The 19213-nt window shown below is 44.7% G+C and overlaps 1 protein-coding gene across 1 annotated transcript in view; it reads left to right on the top strand.

Annotated features, from left to right (window-relative positions):
* The window catches only part of atxn1a (ataxin 1a), a 105553-nt gene extending 86340 nt beyond the window's left edge, over positions 1–19213 (top strand). Inside the window, exons 4-5 of the mRNA XM_061742440.1 lie at positions 9279–11579; positions 16846–19213. Of these exons, the coding sequence (XP_061598424.1) occupies positions 9780–11579; positions 16846–17451 (2406 nt within the window). The 5' untranslated portion in view covers positions 9279–9779 and the 3' untranslated portion in view covers positions 17452–19213. The remainder of the gene's footprint in view (positions 1–9278; positions 11580–16845) is intronic.

Raw genomic sequence — 19213 nt, 5'->3', positions numbered from 1 at the left:
AAAGATATTAGATTTCATTGCCTGCATAAATGAGGTTACATAAACATGGAGGCTGGTTATGATGCGTGAGGCGGGGCACATTTAGCAATGTGTTGGGGAACGTAAATGTAAACGTTGTGTCCTCCGTCTGGCTGTGTGTATCTGTGTATACATGTTAACTTGAGATATTTGTCTGTGATTGAAACTATTGACTGACAAAAAAAGAACAAGAAGAGGAGAAAAAACAACTTCTGATCCTGGCTTGTAATCATTACAAGCTAATATTTCTTGCAGCTGCTGTTTCAGCTTCTCACAAGTCAGCATTTCCTCCTTCTTTGAAATAAATTGAAAAAGAAAAAAAAAAACAACTCGGATATGCTTCCAGGCGCTGGCACATTCATGTACGTGGACCCCTGTGTGCCACTCTTGCATGTACTCTCTGTTTTGGTCTGTCTATGTCTCTCTAATCTGTACTGCTCACCCCCCCCCCCCCCCGTCTCCCCCACGGCCCGCCTCCCTGCCCTTCTCACTGTAACACCCCCCGCCCCCCCATGCTCTCTTTCTCTGCTTGTAAGCGCTCTCTGGGCGTGCAGCCAGCTGGCATGTGTGTGTTTTTTTGAATGAATACCTGATGAAGTTGGACTAGCGAACGGTGGGAGGGGCGTGTGTGTGTGTGTGTGTGTGTGTGTGTGTGTGTGTGTGTGTGCGTGTGTGTGTGTGTGTGTGTGTGTGCGCGTGTGTGTGTGTGTGTGTGTGTGTGTGTAGGGCAGACAGAGTGAAAGCACTGGCTCGCGTTCAGCCCCTTGCATAATACACGTTGGAGCTCTGCATGCGGGACTCCCTCCCTGTGTGTGCTACCAGTTTAGTGTGTGTGTGTGTGTGTGTGTGTGTGTGTGTGTGTGTGTGGGCATGTGATCACCTGATTGCTGCTCGTCAGTGGTAGTGAGGGAGCTTTCTGCCTCGCTGTCAAGATTTAGGAGAGGGCTGCTGGCGGTGCGTGAGTGTCTACACTGTGTGTGTGGAGGGGTGTGAAAAGCCGAGAGCAGTTTGTAACACAAGCGCACAAGCGGGTCTCCTTAGGATTTTCTGCTCGAAGGGGGAGGCAGAGAAAGACTTGGGTTGCTCTGCAAGGGACACGGCAGAGCGGGAGAGGAGTTAAAGGAGTGAAGGAATGACAGGGGGAGAGAAAGCATGCTGCAGAAGTGGGCTGTTCTTTCCACCCTGGTAAGTAGACTTCGTACAGTTTTGGTTTTTTTTGCTTGCTTCCAGTGAGGTGCGTAGGGGCAGGAGAGTCAGCACTTTTGCATGCGTGTCCCCAGCGTTTGTGCTGTTGGTCTCACTTTGTCATGTTTGTGAATGCGTGCTGCGTCTGCCCTAGTTTTTCCTACAATTGTGGCTGCTTGTCTTTCTTCTTTGGCTGTCATCCTGAAGCTTCTCTTCTCTTCTCCTCCCTTCTCACATTTTTTTCTTTCTTCTCTCTCTGTCACCAACCACTCTCCCGATCCCCTCCCCGTCTACCACCCTCCACCCCCTCCACCCACCTACCGACCTCAGGGCTGGAGACGGGTGAGAAAGTGCAAGTCATGCAACACTGCCCAAGTGTTTTATTTTCTGACAGATGCCTTCTCTTTTTCTGACCGTCATTTGTTCTCCCCATCTCCTTTTGTTTCTGTAACTCTGAACCCCCTCCTCTCCCCACTTTTCTCTTTCTTTTGCTGCTGTTTTTTTGCAACCTTTCTCTTCCCAGCCTCGTCGACTTATCTGTAAACACCTGGTGTTCCATCGCTCTGTTTGTTTGACCGTTGTCTTCCTCTGTGTGTCCGAGAATGACGGTGAATAAAAGTGGCAGCCTTGTCAAAGTTCCCATTCTTGCAGGCTGCTTGTGATGTGCATGCATTCATGCGAACATGCACATGCATACATGCAAACATGCGAACATGCACATGCGAACATGCTTTACACAAATGAAAAACCACATTGTCAGAAAGAGACACAAATGAAGAAGTTGAAAGAGAGAGAATCATCAGCCTGCAGCAACACTGTACTTCCCAGCTGAACTATATTTAGCAGTGAGATAACATCACGTTGAGCGCATCCCTTTGCTCACGATGATGATTAGAACTGGACAACCACACACTTATATCAACATATGTACCCAATATTGGATAGAACAGTTGGATGTTGATTGAGAAAACTAAACAAAGCTGCTTTTATTTTAAGGTGTTTTGGGATTTCACATGTGAAATGAAGAAATGAAAATGTACATTTTCAAAAAAAGGAACATAAACATTAATCATAAGGGGTGTTGTATATGTTTTGGTCCAAAACAAAGTGTAGTTGTACTTTCATGCAGGAAGAACCTTTTCATTGAAGCCGTTAAAGGAAGTATCTCCTGTTTACAGTTTACTGTAAACAATCACACTTCTTAACTTTGCCACAGGGCTGCAAAAGTAATTCACGCAAGAATAGGCAGCCTCAAATGTGTATGAAATCATTACGGATTTCCAGGCTACGCGAGCCCAGACTATACTGTGTGTGGAGCTGTGACATAACCCAGACAGCTCCTCACGGGCCAAAGAGAAGCAGGGGCCCGGCTGTGAGAGAGGGAACTCTCCCAGAATCACTTTCAGCGTAAACAAACATGGAGGCAAGAGGCATCAAGGAAGCCTCCAGAGTAGTGATGCTTTCATATTTCTTCAATCATTCTGTTGAAGATTTAGCGGCTTGCTCGGTATCTTTTTCCCGCGGTATGGCCTAGTTTCAGCGTTAGCCGGCACTCAAATGGCTTCACGTTTGACTTTAGCATACTCTTGTGTCACCCAGGATCTGTTAGGGGGCCAGGCCTTCACGGTGTGACGTGTTTGTGTTAAGATGCTGTGTGGGTTTGTTTGGATGGCTAAACATCTCCACTTTGGGCTCAACTGTCCAAGGGACGTCGTGCTTGGAATCCTGCAGTCTGTTGCATATTTACTGTGAGCTATGCTATGGAGTTTGTCGCCTGGCAACAACCGTTCTGACGACGTCACGTACGGTGTCAGCTAGGGCTGTGCGATTAATCGATTTTAAATCTAAATCAGATTTATTAATGAAAATCGATTTTCCTTTTTTGCAGCTGGCTGCATTACAGACAGAGCTCGTCTAGTCATCTTTGTTTGGTCAAGAAAATTGTAAATGTTGTCACTTTACTAAACTCAAGGAGGATTTTCAGTATCTTTCAATTGCACTTCATTCCCAATAGGCAAATTTGTTTGCTATTTTTCTTTTAAAATAAAGATAAAATATTTGAAACAATTTATTCCATTGTCTTTTGTAGTTTTACCAAAAAAATCGAAATCGAAAATCGGGTTTTCAGAGAAAAAAAATCGGGATTTTATTTTTGTCCAAAATCGCCCAGCCCTAGTGTCAGCTAGTGTTGTCCCGATCACGGCATTTTCAAAACACCGGTATCGGCCAAAAAAGTATTGGGACATACCTAGTTATTAATGTTTTTAATATATATTAAATTGTTTTATATATCGGTGCATTTAACGCCACTTCCTGCCGGCGTCACTTCCGGCCGACGAAGTAAGCAAACTAATGTTTGAATTGTGAAATTTTACATATGTTCATGTTGCATTAAGCTGCTTCTATTCATTTCATGCTATTCAGAATGTTGCACTAAGGTTAAGCCAAAAAGTATTTCAATTTTCTTGTGTTTGTGAGTTTGACTGGATGTCGTTAAATTTATTTATTTTTGTTATTGCACTATTTCCTATTTTTACATTTTGTGGAACCAGAGCTGATAAGCTTTATTGAAATATATGTCCATGCTGTTCTCCAATGGACAATAAAAGAAACTTGGGATAATTTTAGTTTTAGTCCTCTTTTTTTTTTTTTATTCATTGCCAAAATGTATCTGATAAAAAAGGAAAAGGAAAAAGTATCGGAAATGTATCGGGAGCCAAAAAAAGTGATCGGATCGTGAAAAATCTGGATCAGCAGATACTCAAACTCAAGTGATCGGAATCGGATCGGGAGCTAAAAAATCCTGATTGGGACAACCCTAGTGTCAGCTGGTAGCGCAGGTGAACGGCCTCAGTGAACGGCCTCGGTGAACGGCCTCGGTGAACGGCCTCGGTGAACGGCCTCGGTGAACGGCGTGGATGGGAGGTTACAGCAGTTCAGCATCTGGGGTGCAGAGATGCTCCTTCATGGTCACATAACTGGGATTACACCATCTGAAAGGAAGAAACTGTAAAGAAACACGTGATTTGACGGACTACTTTCATAGACTTGAGCGGCTCCATTCTAGATGTTATCGCTATCAGTATAATTATAGTTCAGTTCAGTTATAGTTCAAGTCCAAATTGTTTGGAGATGGTCTTATAGCATTTCCATAAACTTCATAAATTCCATAAGCTGAACTCTCCAGATCAGCAAACTGTCACAACATCTGCCTTTTATAAAGCTGTTAATACCGTTTATTTCATTTCTTATTAATCAGCAGCATGTGCTACTTACCCGCCCAGTAGTTGTGTTTTAGTCACACACTTCCTCCACATTTTGACTCAGTCTTTGTCAAATAAATAAACAATGAACATAAACGTTGTGTTGATCTGAGCATGGATTAGCATTATTAGCATACTTTATGATACAGGGATCAGATCATTTCTTATTACATCCTGATGTAAATCCTTGGAAGATAAGATAAGTCCTTTATTACTCCCTCAATGGGGAAACTCACGTGTTAGCAGCAGTACACTTAACACACACACACACACACACACACACACACACACACACACACACACACACACACACACACACACACACACACACACACATGCAGGGAAGGAATCAAAGGTGTGTTTTTTTCACATAGATGTAGGTACTAAGCCTTTTAATCAGAGGGAAACACTGAATAAAGGCATCACTGAGCGTATAGTAGGTGTAGCACATGTTGCTCCTCATGCAGATATCTGGACGTTGCTCCTCACGGTTGACATGAAGCATGAAGATGCTGATGTTTTATTGGTCTTTCTTAGACTCTGAAAGAAGAGTTTATTCCCACAGAAGAATTATTTGAGGGCATGTTGCTGCCCCCCGCGACCCGGTTCCGGATAAGCGGCAGAAAATGGATAGATGGATGGATGGATGGATGGATGGATGGATGGATGGATGTTGCTGAGGCCACATACGGTACATTTACGCACACACAGGTATCTGCGATATAGGTTGTTTCAAATCCCATAGAGGACTTGCCACAGTTCCTTTGTAGACCTCAGCTTGGCTCTGCATGTAATCCTGGCTGATGCGATAATACTGAGGTCAGAGCTTTATAGGAGCTGCAGCCTGCGGCTCGTCACAGGTCTCTTTTCTCTTTTTGTCACCTTGGATAGTTATTTATGACTCTCGATCTACGTTTGGGATTGGTTAGTGTTCAGGTCTTGTAGGGTCTTGTCTGAGTTTGAGACACTGGAGGGACAGAAACACGTACAACTGTAACTGAAACGTGACAGGATAGGAAGCATGTTGTGTTTCTGTCTCTGATCATATACATTTTCTTAGTGTTGTATAAGTGATCAAAGTTGTTGTGGGTGTAGAAATGCACCACCAGCACTTAATTACCCATCACATATTTTATGAGAAGTTTATTAAATATAGATTTTTGTCTACAGTTGGAGAAGGGAAAGGGTGAGTGTGTGAGTTAAAAGGGAAAGGTGGCATACGTCCACGGGCAGGTTGGGCTGTTCTGAAGGAACGATGGCACTACGGGGAGTAAGGGACGAGTTGTGCTTACTTAACAGTTCTCACACACACACACACACGCACGCACACATTTGGTTTGGTGAAGTGTGTAAGAGTGTAAGAGTGTAATGCACATGGAGGTTGGGTTACAGGTCATGTGATATCCACACCATCACTCAAACTCACACAAGCTGCAAGCTTAGCAAGATGCCGGTGACTTTGCTTTTCAGTGAATGTGAGTTCCAGTGTGGGTTTCAGTGAGGCAGTACTCTCTCTTTCTGCAATGTAGGTCAGCTGAACTTGGCTTTCTCTCCGTCTCCGATGCTCGCTACGGCTTCCCTCACCGTCATACCGCTGCGGTCCTCTGCTTCTCCTCATCGGGCCTGTTTTATATTAAAACACACTCAGATTCCACCGCTCCTTATTTTTAATGCTTGCAGACACGATGAGCAGGAGTCGGGTTTGTGGCAGAAGCGAAGTTTAGCGTTTATGCAAACGCTGGTTTCTTAGATGCAGACTGTCAAAATGTTTGGATATACAGTAGCCTCTTTCTCTGCCAGAAATCGATCTGAGGGGCAGCGCCCTGTTAGCAGACGCTCCATTGAAACTTCTGCTTTTTTGTAAACTTCTTTCAACAAACTTGCAAATGTGGGTTTCCCTTTTTTAGGACTTTTAGTTTAAAGGTATTGTGACATGAAAAACACATTTTTCTTGATTTTTTGTGTTTTGTTGGGTGTCTTGACATCAATTACACCCAAAAAACAACGAACTTTTAACATTCAGTGTATTGTGTGCTTTCCGGGATTTTCCGCATAACTGTGCAAAAACGGCTCATCTGGTTTGGTGGCGGATCGTTACGTAACGATCCGCTAAATCACCGCCCCCTCCACCCAGCTCCCTGCCTCCTCTCTTCTCCAGCGCACCATAAAGGCTGATTTATGGTTCCGCGTTACACCGACGCAGAGCCTACGGCGTAGGGTTACGCGGCGACGCGTACCGTACGCTGAACCCTACGGCGTAGGCTCTGCGTCGATTTAACGCGGAACCATAAATCAGGCTTAACACGGAGCTGTTTACAGCCTCTTTTGTTCTAATCACCGGAGGAAAACTGCTACGAAGACCCGCGGCCACTGACTGGACTTAAGATAAGGGGACACTGCTGCTTGCATGCCTTTATTTTTATGATTGTTTGCTGTGGTTCGCCCTGCTGCTTTTCCGTGCATGCTTCGCCTGTCGCTCCCGGCTTAACTCTCCGACGCCGCTGTGAGCGTATGGCTGGAGGAGGAGGAGGTTTGGAGGAGGAGCGGCGCAATGATTGACAGGAAAGGGGGAAAAGGAAGCGTTTTTCACGGCGCAAAAAAACACTGTCATAAAAAGCCAGGAATGAAGTACTAGAGTGAAGTTTTTCTTGTTACACTCTTTTAGACACATTTGAGGGATGTTGGCCAAGACTTTTAATAGTGTTAAAAGCATGTTAAAAATGATGTCACAATACCTTTAAGACACAAAAAGCTACCGCCCAGTTAAATCAGTGAGCTCCAGTCCCCTTTACTCAGTATTTCTAGTGTTAGTTGCGTATAAAATGTTGAATAATGTACGCACTTGTTACACAGGACATGAGTGAAGCTGTACAAGACGTACAGTATAAATCCGCCAGCGCCTTTTACTGCTGGAGCTCTCCAAATGCATTTCCACACGCCAGCATGAATAGTCAAAAATGTCACGCTGTGAAAATAACAGCTCTCAAAAGATCTGCGGTTTTAATGTACCGAAGCCGTCAGTCTTTGATGTGACATGAAATGCCTCAGATCTGAAACGTGGTTTTAATTTACACAAGAGCTTCCTGAGCACAAGTAGATTGTATGATTGTGTCATGTTTAAACTCTTATCTGCTATAGTAGAGGATTGATATGGAATAATTGAGAATGTAACTGCATGTGAATGTAGTCGGAGAGGTGGGCCGCTCAGGCAGCATGGGAGGGGGTTCAAAGAGAAGCAAAGAAAGGCAAAGAAAGGTGCATGTCAAGCTCTGAAAGCTTACCTTTCACAGTATTCCTCGACATACAGTAACTCTGAGTCATGACTGAGTGAACAGACGCTGTGTGCTTGAGGAAGCTGTTTAAAACAAAGCCTGGGTGTCTGTGTGTGCGTGTTTGCCTCCATGCAGCTACTCGTATGTGTGCCACTGAATTTACATGTGCTTACTCCTACGCTCGGCTGTGGCGGGGTGGTAGTAGCGCTGCAGTGCCTCTTAAATCACAGAAAGATGCTTGGGAGGCAACAACCACCTGGTCCTAAGAAATACCCGAGCAAGCTGTTAACAGGCGCCGTAGCCCCTGCAGGACTGACGTAGACGTGGGGGGTTTGGATCTGGTCAGTCTGTGTAGGTGTAGAAGGTGTAGGTGTCCAGCTGCAGGCTTTCATTCTCCAGACAAGCTTTCTACGTCTCCTCGTATAGAAACCCAGAGTAAAGTGTCGGGTAAATTCATTTCAATATTGTTCAAAAGTTGCATCGTATCATTATTGGATTTTCTAGGTTTTTCTCTGCATCATTGCATTCTTGATGCTTAAAAGGGCGTTGCATTACATGAAGTGCTTCAGTAACTGCTGTCATTTATTTAATGTATGGGAATAAAGACTCTTTTTCTAAAGATCAATTCATGATTCTTTATTTTTAGATTTAAAAAAAAATCATGATTTGTTTTATTTTCATATTAACAATACATTTCATACTTGCCTTTACCTTCATGGTATTATTAAGGTTATTGGGGCTTAATTCATGTCTTCTTTTTCTATTGATTGATTTGTTTTTGTGATTTTGTATTGAGGGGGAGGATTTTTTATAAGCCCTTCGGGCTTCTTTTCCTCTCCTGCACAATTATTTGTCCTTGTATTGTTAATATAATTACTGTTTTATCATTGTGCATATGAATAAAATAAAAAGAAAATGATAAAAATGTAATAAAATAAAAATAAAGCTGGTAATTTTGCTCCTTGTTGACCTCAAGTTCCTGGTTGCATCAAATAGTGTCAGTGAGCGACATGTCAGTCATAGCATGTGTTGTTTTGGAAAATATGTGTGCTACTTCTTAGATTTACACGTCTGCTGTGTCTTTAGAGAGGAACATCGGCGTAATTATGATCAATACAACACGGTGTCATTGTTGGAGTGAGCAAGAAGCGCGTGTCTAGTTATGGTTCTGTGTTTTTGTCGTGCACCTACATTATTTATGAGATTCACATCAAGCTGTCAGTGTTAAGCAGCAGGGGTCCACGTTACCAGATGGTACACACACACGCCACACACACACACACACACGCACATATGTAGTACTGAGCACAGGTATGCAGGGGGGAATTTAAGCTTTTATTGTAGTTATGTGTACTTTAAATGATCCAAATTTGAATCCATGCATCTGATTTTTGTTCCCGTGCTGCCTGTCAGCTGATGAGCAAATGTCATCTTGAGCGCTGGTTTGTCAGATCACTGTCCAAGTCCAAGTGATCCTTGGTATGCAATAGTGTTTTGATTTGTTCCAGCATCTCTGAGCGTTTGCTGTTGTCTTCCCCAGGCTTGTGCTGAGTGGGCGTAGGCTTTCCTTCGGAGGGAAATGATTCCACATGAAGGTCAACGCACTCGGCCCCCCATCGTCCTCTGCGGGAGCAGCAGGTGTGACATTGTGACGTGTTCCCCGACGACACTGAGCTCCCCCCTCAGCCGCTAAGGATTTCTGGACAGGACAGTCCGATCCCATTCCTCCCCTCCAACCAACCCCCCCCCCATCTCCATCTCACCTCCTCCTCTCCTCCCCCTCAGGGCCCAGAGTTTTCTCCTTAGCGTTATCAATGAAAGACACGACAATCAGCAACCGTGGGTGAACTTGATGTCCAGGGACGAGGAGACGACGTCTGTAGAGTTAATTTATAGCTAATTAATGTGAAACAAGTGATAGTGTGCTAAAAGTGAGAACAGGAAACAAAAGAAAGTGACAGAGAAAGTCTGAGAGTAAGAGTTCGTAAAGGAAAGAGGCCAAAACTCACGGAAAAGATAACGCAAGTACAGTCAAATCAGCATGAAGTCCAACCAGGAACGCTGTAATGAATGTCTGCCCCCCAAGAAGAGGGAGCTCCCGTCGAGCACGCTGCCTTCTGACCGTCGCTCGCCGGCCGTCCCGCCCGCCAGCGACGGCCAGCGCAGCGAGAACATGACGTGGCTCGCCAGCGTGGCCGGGGGGAACGAGAGCAGCGCCGGCGACCACTGCAGCTCCAGGCAGTCTGAAGGACCCCAGTACAAATCCTCCTCCTACTCCTCCCCGGACTCTTCCTCCTGCTCCTCCTCGCTGAGACTGGTGTCGGCTCTTCCCGCCGTGTACACGTCCCCCCTGACGCAGTCGGCCGTCGGAGGAACGGTCCACTACACCCAGCTGCCTCCCAACCTGCAGTTCATAGCCCCGACGTACAACTCCCCCTACGCGGGTTACATCTCCCCTCAGCTGCTGCCCCCTCCTCCCCCGCCTCCCCCCCTCTCCTCCTCCTCCTCCTGCCTGGCCGTGCAGAGAGCGTCGTACACGGAGGCGGCGTCCGCCCTGATGCAGGTTTCCAAACAGGAGCAGCAGCGAGCGTCGGCGGGACGCACGTCGATGCCTCCCCCCTCCACGGACACGGTCCCTCACCACGTTCAGATCTCCACTTCTCCCAGGACTTTACCGTCACATCATCACCTCCCACCCCCGTCCATGCACCCCCACCACACCCTGGCACACGGCGCGGCCCACGTTGTGGTGAAGTACACGGACGGGCCCACGAGGAAAGAGGACGGGGGCTCCAGACCCAGAGAGCTCCACAACGGAGACCTGGAGCGGGGCCGGCGGTTCGGACCAGAGTCCGGCCTCTCCAAGTCTGCCGGCAAGTCTGCCGGCAAAGCACGGGAGCCCACGTCGTATTTATCTTCGTACGAGGCCCGCCAGCTGGTTCTGCCCACAGACTACTCTACACACGACCCCCTGGGGTTCAGAACCTCCGTGATGTTGATGCCCAACAGCCACGGAGACCACCAGCTGCTCCCGCCCAGAACCGGCGCGGAGAAGCTGGCGGCCTCTGTTCCCGCACACTTGGAGAAAGGCGGCATCATCGTGGGGAAGCCTGTCCATCGCATCCCCTCCTCGTCCAGTACCAGCTGCTGTCTGAAGGATCCTGTCAGCACGTTGTCTCCCCAGACTGTTATCCACACCACCCACAACGCCACAGAGCCGTTATCGGTGGGGCTCCCCTCCACCAGCATCTACCAACAGACACCGATTATTGGTTACATTGCCGGGGGCAACGGGAGCACGTACCACGCCAGCCTCCAGCAACACTTACTCATTCCAGGCACCCAACCCGTCATCATCCCCGTCAGCGCAGGGGGGGTCTCTACGTTAGAACCCGTAACCTCCCACATCACCTCCTCCACCCAAGCTTTTCCAAACACACTCCCACACACGTACATCAGCGCGTCTGTCCCCAAAGCAGAGTCTCTGGAGAGCCACAGCAGCTCCATGCACGAGGCTGCAGGCGCCGTGGTGCAGGCCCAGCTCCACCTGCCCATCGGCCCCGCTCCGTCGGCGCTGGTCGCAGCCTCCGCAGCCCCTCACCCCTCCAGTGCCGCGGTCCCCCCGTCACTGCCCCCGTACTTCATCAAGGGCTCCATCATCCAGCTGGCCAACGGTGAGCTGAAGCGCGTGGAGGAGCTGAAGACGGAGGACTTCATCCAGAGCGCCGAGATCAGCAGCGAGCTGAAGATCGACTCGTCCACGGTGGAGCGCATCGACGGGAGCCACGCCTCCCCCAACTTCGCCGTCGTGCAGTTCTCCGTCGGCGAGCATCGCACACAGGTGAGGAAACACTGAAGCCGGCTCATTTTCACATTCTTAATTCTTAATAACAACATTTAAAATGATATTTTTTGTGATCAAATGTTTTTATTTATTTTTCATGATTTTCTTATTATCAACGGTTGCATCCACAATGATGTTAAACAAGCATTAACACATATTCTCAGCCCCTTCCAAACCCACCCCTTGGACCTAAGCATTCAATGAAAAAAATGGATAATTAAGAAAAACAGAAAAAACAGATACTACAAAGATAATAGAAAACAAAGCACAAAATAAAACAAAGGCAAAACATAATAATATCAAAAACTGGACAAGGATAGCTGCAACAAGGTAGTCTATTAGATAATTTCAAGAAAGGTCACATACCAATGGGAGATGTTAACGTGTGTGGTGGTTTCCATCTTACTGCTATTATCTTTTTTGCTGCTGTTAGGCCAGCAAGCAAAATTCGTTTTTGACATAGTGAAGCATTGATTGTGGATAAATTATTTAAAATAAGTGTTTGAAGTTTTATTGGAATATTCTGTACCGTTATCGAGGATAATGCAGTTGCAACCTGTTGCCAAGTTTGCAACAGGTTGGCATTTAAAATGCTATTTTAAATTTTCTGTGAAAAAGAAAAACTTTTTTTTAAACTGCTCTCACAACAAAGAGCTGAAAGGAAAAATGAGCCTGTCAATCATTTATTCAGACAAACTATGAATAAATGTTCTCTTTTCTCTTTTCTCTTTTCATTTTGTGTAATTGTCCACCAGTCTCTGACATTTAGTGCATTTACGAAGGTCGTAGTTCGGGTCGTCATGCTCGACCGGTTTCTCTCTTGGAAACATCATAGTATGTCACAAATCCAGGGATCTGAACCACCGTCACGAGATCGCAGCAACCTCCATCAGCAGACAGTTGTTTTCAGCATTAACCCTGGTTCTCTGAATAAATCAATCAATCATAAAAGGTCGTTCATAGTTCAGCATTTGAATATACTGTAGATGGCTGTAAGATGTAATCAGTTAATTCAATTCAATTTTATTTATACAGCGTCTAATACGACAAAAGTTGTCTCCATACGCTTTCCAGAGACCCAGAACATAAACCCTCGAGCAATTATTACATAAACAATGGCAGGTAGGACCAGGCTCAAGGGGGGACCCTCCTGCCGAAGGCCAGACTGGGGGAGTCAGGGACGTCAGCAGCACAGCAGGCAGGTGGAAGCAGCAGCGGGATGACCGGGGGTCAGTCAGATTATTTAAACTGTATAGCACTTTACAACAACACAAAGGAGGCCAAAGTTATTTTCATTTAAAACTAAAAGGATTACAGCAGACTTGAAATAAAAGTTAATAAAGATACAAAAGGTGGAACAAGGTCATTTGGGAGCTTTAAACCTTAAAATTGTAAAATCAATCCGATAATGGTTGCAGGAGCCAGAATGAGCAGAAACGGGGCGATGTGGGTGAAAGAAAAGTGATGCAGGTCAGGCATCGCCTCGCTCAGCTCACCGGAGGACGAATGGGCTTCACTCAGAGTTAAACACACTGCTGGCCAAAGCTCGCTTTAACAACAGCATCAGTTTGTCCAATTCAAAGTGTGTCACTGCTCTAGTGACTCCTACGTTAGGCAGGACGTCGGCGGGATGTTTCAGCTACCGGTACCAGCTGGATGGTTGATGTCATCTTGTTTCTGTTGTAATAGTTTCCTGGTGTCATCATTGAAACAGGAAACAAGCGACATCTTGCTCAGTCGTGGACAGAAGCCGGCGCTGATTAACTTGTTGACTTCAACTTTAATATGAGAAATGACTAAAAACCGGCATATTTCTTGGTAACGGCTGGCGATGCCCGGTGTTTATGCTCTAAGGTGTCTGAGTGTGTACAGCCCTACGAAGGATTCGTCGTGCTTGCCCGTTTTCAGTTCAGATTAAACGTACTGTCCTACATTCTCAGCAGCTTTTCTCATATGAATTAATTAATTATCTTTATTTCGGTCTTGTACACACCTTTTACAAAACAAAATGAAAAAGTAAAATAAACATTTCTTTTGCCGAAAAGGTGTAGCTGAGCCGTAGCTTATAGTGCCTACCCTTTTTATCTCATGATCAGCTTAAATATGAGACATTAGCATTACTCCGTGGAAACAAACAATGCATAAAGAAGACAAAAAATAAATAAGACAATGATGTACATCTCTTTTTAATATTTGTTCTTGCTGTCGTCGTCTCAAACATGAGTTTCCCCCTCAGGTCATAGCAGATTTCTTTTATTTGGAACAAGTCCTGAATGTAGTTTGGTAGCAGTTTCTGCTGGGCTTTAAAAGCAAATAGAACAGTTTTCTGCTCGGCTATATCATGGAATTTTAGGTGTTGTTTTATAGGTGTTACCCCAAACCTCCACACAATAAGTCATGTATGGAACTATGAGTGAGTTAAACATCAAAAACTGTGCTCTTTGACAGAAAAAATAATTTGTTTTACTTAATATTGCTAGGGTTTTAGACATTTTTGATTTTACACTATTTATATGTGATTTCCAGCAAAGTTTATCATCAATTAATACCCCCAGGAACTTTTTTTTCTTTCTATTTCCATACCACTAATTTTAATTATTTGATTTTTTTTTTTTCTAGTGCCAAAAATTATGAACTTAGTTTTAGTTAGATTTAATGATAGCTTATTGATATCCAACCATGCCTTCACATTTTTCATTTCATTTTTCTCATATGATTGAGAAGCTGGACTCCTCAGGGCTGAGATGCAAGTCTAAACCAACACAAAAGCATTTGTCAGAGCCGCTATGAGTTCTGCATCTTTTTTAAATGAGGGCCAGTCAACTCCATCTTCGTCCTTCTGGAGCAAAATTATCCACAAAATCTGGTTTTAAGAAAACTCATTGAGAGCTAAGTTTGAACAGCAAAGAGCGGCAGTCCCTGCACGCAGGCTGAGTAGTTGTAATGTGTGAATGTGAGAGGTTCATGCACATCACACTCCCATACCGACAGGTTCTGTGGGGACATTTACGGGCTCTGTCAGACCTCAAGTGGCCCTTCAGTCATTTGAAAACTTTGTTTCTTGAAGGTGATTTCAATGATTTATTCGACATAAATCCTCTTTCCAGACTCCAAGACATGCACTATCTTTCTCCGGAGGGCTGTTGAGAGCGCTGTAGATCGTGGTGATGACACACCATATCTGCGGGCGCCGCTTCAAAGATGATCGAGTGTTTGCTCTCTTCCAGTTTCTCTAACGATATGCACTTGACGAGATGTCTGTTTTCATGTCGTGTGAGCCGAGCCTGCATGCTGTACTTCAAGATAGCATGTTTTCCTCTATGGTTTACTCTGTTTCTGTCAGTAATGTTTCAACATCTTGACTGATGTGTCCGTTTATTGTTCTAATGTCCGCGTCGATCTGTTTCGGTCCTGGAAACACTCGCATCCACTTCCACGCTCTCTTCTCACTGTTTTTGAAGCATGTGCATCGCGGCCAATTAATCTATTTCTTGTGTCTGTGCAGCGACTAGTCCGCCCACACGGTACCGCTCTCCCCGTCTCTCCTGCCCCTGGCTGCTCTTTGATGCTGCGCCCCACAAAAGCTGACCATCTTTCAAAGACTGAGCTCCCTCTTTCTGCTCCCGTCTCATTTTTTTCTCGTCTTTCCTGAGAGGTGGTTGTAGCTTTGAGATCACGCTCGGTAAAGTTACTCCGAGAAGTCAAACATTGTGTAATACAAGAGGGAAAATGTTGCCTGACTTGCACTTCGTGCTCTTAAACTATCATCTTCTTTTACGGCGCTCTCTTTCACGTGCACTTCCTGATGCAGGGACTGTTGTCAGAGATCGGTTCACTTCTGTTTTTATGAAGCGGTCCAGACACAGGAAAGCGTCTTTCACCGTGATTTCCCCATAGTCCTGTTGTAATATTGATACGGATGTCAACAATGTCAGACTCTGCTGGAAGGAAGAAGTTACGGTGTGTGGGTTTAACTTATGGCAGCCTGAAATCAGACTTCTTGTCCTTGGTGTTACAGGAAGGTAAGTACATGAAGAGGGTGTCGGTCTGTGCCGACTATAAAACTGAACCGAGCTGGCTGCCAAAAGCCCTGTAGCCCCCTGAGTACCTGTCCTGAAGTCCTTAAACCTTACTATGACTTGTTGGGGCCACGGACAACAAAAGAGGCTCATCCTGTCTGAAGATCACTTGTCAATCCGCTCAGATAAATGTCACGTCACCACAAATACTATCCCATAAAGTAGATGAACCCCCAAAATACAGATTCAAACTTTAGTTTTTTATCTCTAAAGGTGCGATTGAGCTTCGCGGTCGAGGCAATCAACGTTTATGTATATTATCATTTGGTTAAAGGCACTTTTTATAAAGTTGGGAGGCAAATTAGGAGAAAAAAAATTAAATAAAGGTTGCATTTTCTAAGAAGTTGTGAAAATAATGTCAGGTATCGTGTTTGGTTTGGATCACAAACTGAATTCACATGTTTTCAGTCTGCAAAGACTCAAAATCTTAACAAGAATATTTGTCTTATTTCTAGTTAAAATGTCTAATTTTTAGTAAAAATATCATTACACTTAAAAACAAGACTCATCACTGGAAAAAACAACAATGTTCACCTGTTTCAAGTAGACCTTCACTTAAAATAAGTAGAAAAATCTGCCAGTGGAACAAGATTTTTTTTGCTTGTAATAAGAAGATAAATCTTGTCCCACTGGCAGATTTTTCTACTTATTTCAAGTGAAAATTTACTTGAAACAGGTGAAAATTGTCAAATAACAAGTTATTTTCATGGTACCGACTCTTGTTTTAAGTGTAATGAGATTTTTTGACTAAAAATGAGACATTTTAACTAGAAATAAGACAAATATTCCTGGTAAGATATTGAGTTTTTGCAGTGGATAAATGTCTTTTGCACGTCACCATAAATACTATCCCATAAAGTAGATGAACCCCCAAAATACAGATTCAAACTTTAGTTTTTTATCTTTTATATTTTTTAATGTTTATGTATATTATCATTTGGTTAAAGGCTCTTTTTATAAAGTTGGGAGGCAAATTAAGAGGAAAAAAAATAAAATAAAGGTTGCATTTTCTAAGAAGTTGTGAAAATAATGTCAGGTATCGTGTTTGGTTTGGATCACAAACTGAATTCACATGTTTTCAGTCTTAACTGATCACTTCAAGGGCATCTTTACAACCAATGTTTGCATGAAAAGGAGGTATTACGTGTTTCAATATGTTTTTATTCTCTCTACCGCCCCTCCAGGTGAATGTGGAGGTCTTGTTGGAGTACCCCTTCTTTGTCTTCGGCCAAGGCTGGTCTTCGTGCTGCCCCGAACGGACCACCCAGCTTCTGGAGCTGCCTTGCTCCAAGCTTTCCGTGGGCGATGTTTGCATTTCTCTCACTCTCAAAAGCCTGAGAAACGGATCCCTGAAGAAGAATCCAGCCCTGGAGCCCGCCACCCACGGCTCTGTCCCGGCGCTCGGCCACGGGCACCTCCGACCCCCCCGGGCCGTCTCAGACTCACCCCAGAGCTGCGGTGGAGCCGGCCACCGGCACAGGGAGCGGGAGAACGGGATCGGCCAGCGAGGGAGCGCTGGAAGCGGGAACGGGAGCGGAGCGGTCTCCGGCGTGGAAAACGGGGAGGTCGTGTTCGGGGGAAGAGGATGTCTCTCCAAAGGCGCGGCTCCCGGCAGTACGGATGCGGGCTCGAGTAAACCGCCCGCAAGCAGGAAGCGGAGATGGTCCGCCCCCGAGGGTCGAAAAGTGGAGAGGTCAGAGGAGGAGCCACCTTTGACCTTGCCTAAACCTTCCTTCATACCTCACGAGGTGAAAATCAGCATCGAGGGAAGGTCAAATATGGGCAAGTAAAAGGCTGCCAGGACTGCTGACAACCCCTTGGGATTAAAAAAGAAATGATACACACACGAATTTACAGAAGAAAGTATGCCCATACTAATGTTTCATTTGTCTTGGTTTTGTTTTCTGTTTGTTTTTTTTCTTTCCTGTCAGATATTGTACCGTAGAGGTAACCGTACCCTACTCCGCTCACCTTACGTTGAGTCCATGTAGTTTATAACACTTTTTTTTTAATATATATATATATAGATGGATCGAATATCATATGAGCAATCAGAGCTGTTTTGGTGATTTCATGACGTGACCTGTGGTGAGGGGTTTAAGCGTGCTAGATGTTTGCACTTCCACGCAGGAGCCGGCAGAGCTTGCGCGCGTTTCCTGACACTGATTTAGTTCCTCGTGCAGTTCTAGCGACGCTGCCCGCGTAACTACACCTTCCCTCCACCGCCCGCCGCCGCAGAGCTGTCACATCAGCCGGTCCTGAGGACGAAGGCAAAAAAAAAAGATACTCACTGAATTAAAGTGTGATTTGGTGAAATGGTCTAAATTTGAACAGAGTGGATCGTTGGTGTGCTTACACGGTGGAGAGGGAACAAAACTTAACTCTGCTCAGTCTTTACTTTCATCTGTAGCATGTTCATCCTTTTTTCCCCCCCTCGACTCCCTCATCTATCCAACCAGATAGTTGCTTTAAATGATTGTCACAAACCTGAATCAGGGTTCATTTAGTCTTCGATTGAGCCTTTGGGTCAAGGTTAATGTATAAACGTGAGAAACCCTGACCTAATCCACGCAAGTGCGACACACTGGGTTGACGAGCTTCACTTTAGGAATAAGTTCAGCCAGGAAGACAGCATACAGTCATCATATTTGATGATTTATTTGTATATTTCTTTTATTCATAAAAGCTGTGTGAGAAGAAGTGAGGGAACCTGCATGTCAGCTCTGAGAGGGTCAGGATGTTTCGCAGCACTTAACACACCTGTCACACTCACGATACAGCCAAGACATTAGTATTTTTTATTTACGCAGTACTGTATGTTTCCATAAAGTTGTTTATTCCCCCAATATTACTCGGACAGTAGTAGCAAGTAGCAGCAGCACTTTGGAAAGGTGAAGATTTCTGGAGAAGTGAAGGGATCGTTCAGTGACATAGGAGCAGATGTGCCATGAAATCACAAAGCGAGGGATGAGTGTGAGCGGCGCCGGAGGTATTGGAACGTGTTTTTTTTCGACAGTTCAGGTATGACAACAGAAAAAAAAAAAGAAGCCCTGAACCATCCGGCGGTGTCTTGTACGGATATGTATTGCATTCACTTGAGAAAAAAAAAATGCTCTGTTTTTCTGAATTAACGAGATAATTATCTCAGAATTCTGAGAAAATTTGAATGAAAAAAAAAATCGCTTTCCATCTGAACAACCGCAAAGTCCTGAGGTGCCTGTGCAAAGTCGACAAACTAATAACAATACCATCTATATAACTTAAAGACAAGAGTATCTCCCAATGTTTCAAACCGAAAGCAAAGTAAAACTGTATTAAACTGGACAGGAACATGTTTGCTTCCATGAAATCCAGCTCTCAAGTGAATGACGGCTTCTTGCAAGTTGTGAGGTATCTGGTTAATTCAGAAAAAACGCAGATTTTTTTTTCATTAAAAGTTTTCTCAGAATTCTGAGATAATTATCTTGTTAATTCAGAAAAACAGCAGATTTTTTTTTTCATTAAAACTTTTCTCAGAATTCTGAGATAATTATCTCGATAATTCAGAAAAAC

This window comes from Cololabis saira, chromosome 15 (assembly GCF_033807715.1).
Source record: "Cololabis saira isolate AMF1-May2022 chromosome 15, fColSai1.1, whole genome shotgun sequence".
Lineage (NCBI taxonomy): Eukaryota > Metazoa > Chordata > Actinopteri > Beloniformes > Belonidae > Cololabis > Cololabis saira.
This window is presented reverse-complemented; position numbering and strand designations above follow the sequence as displayed.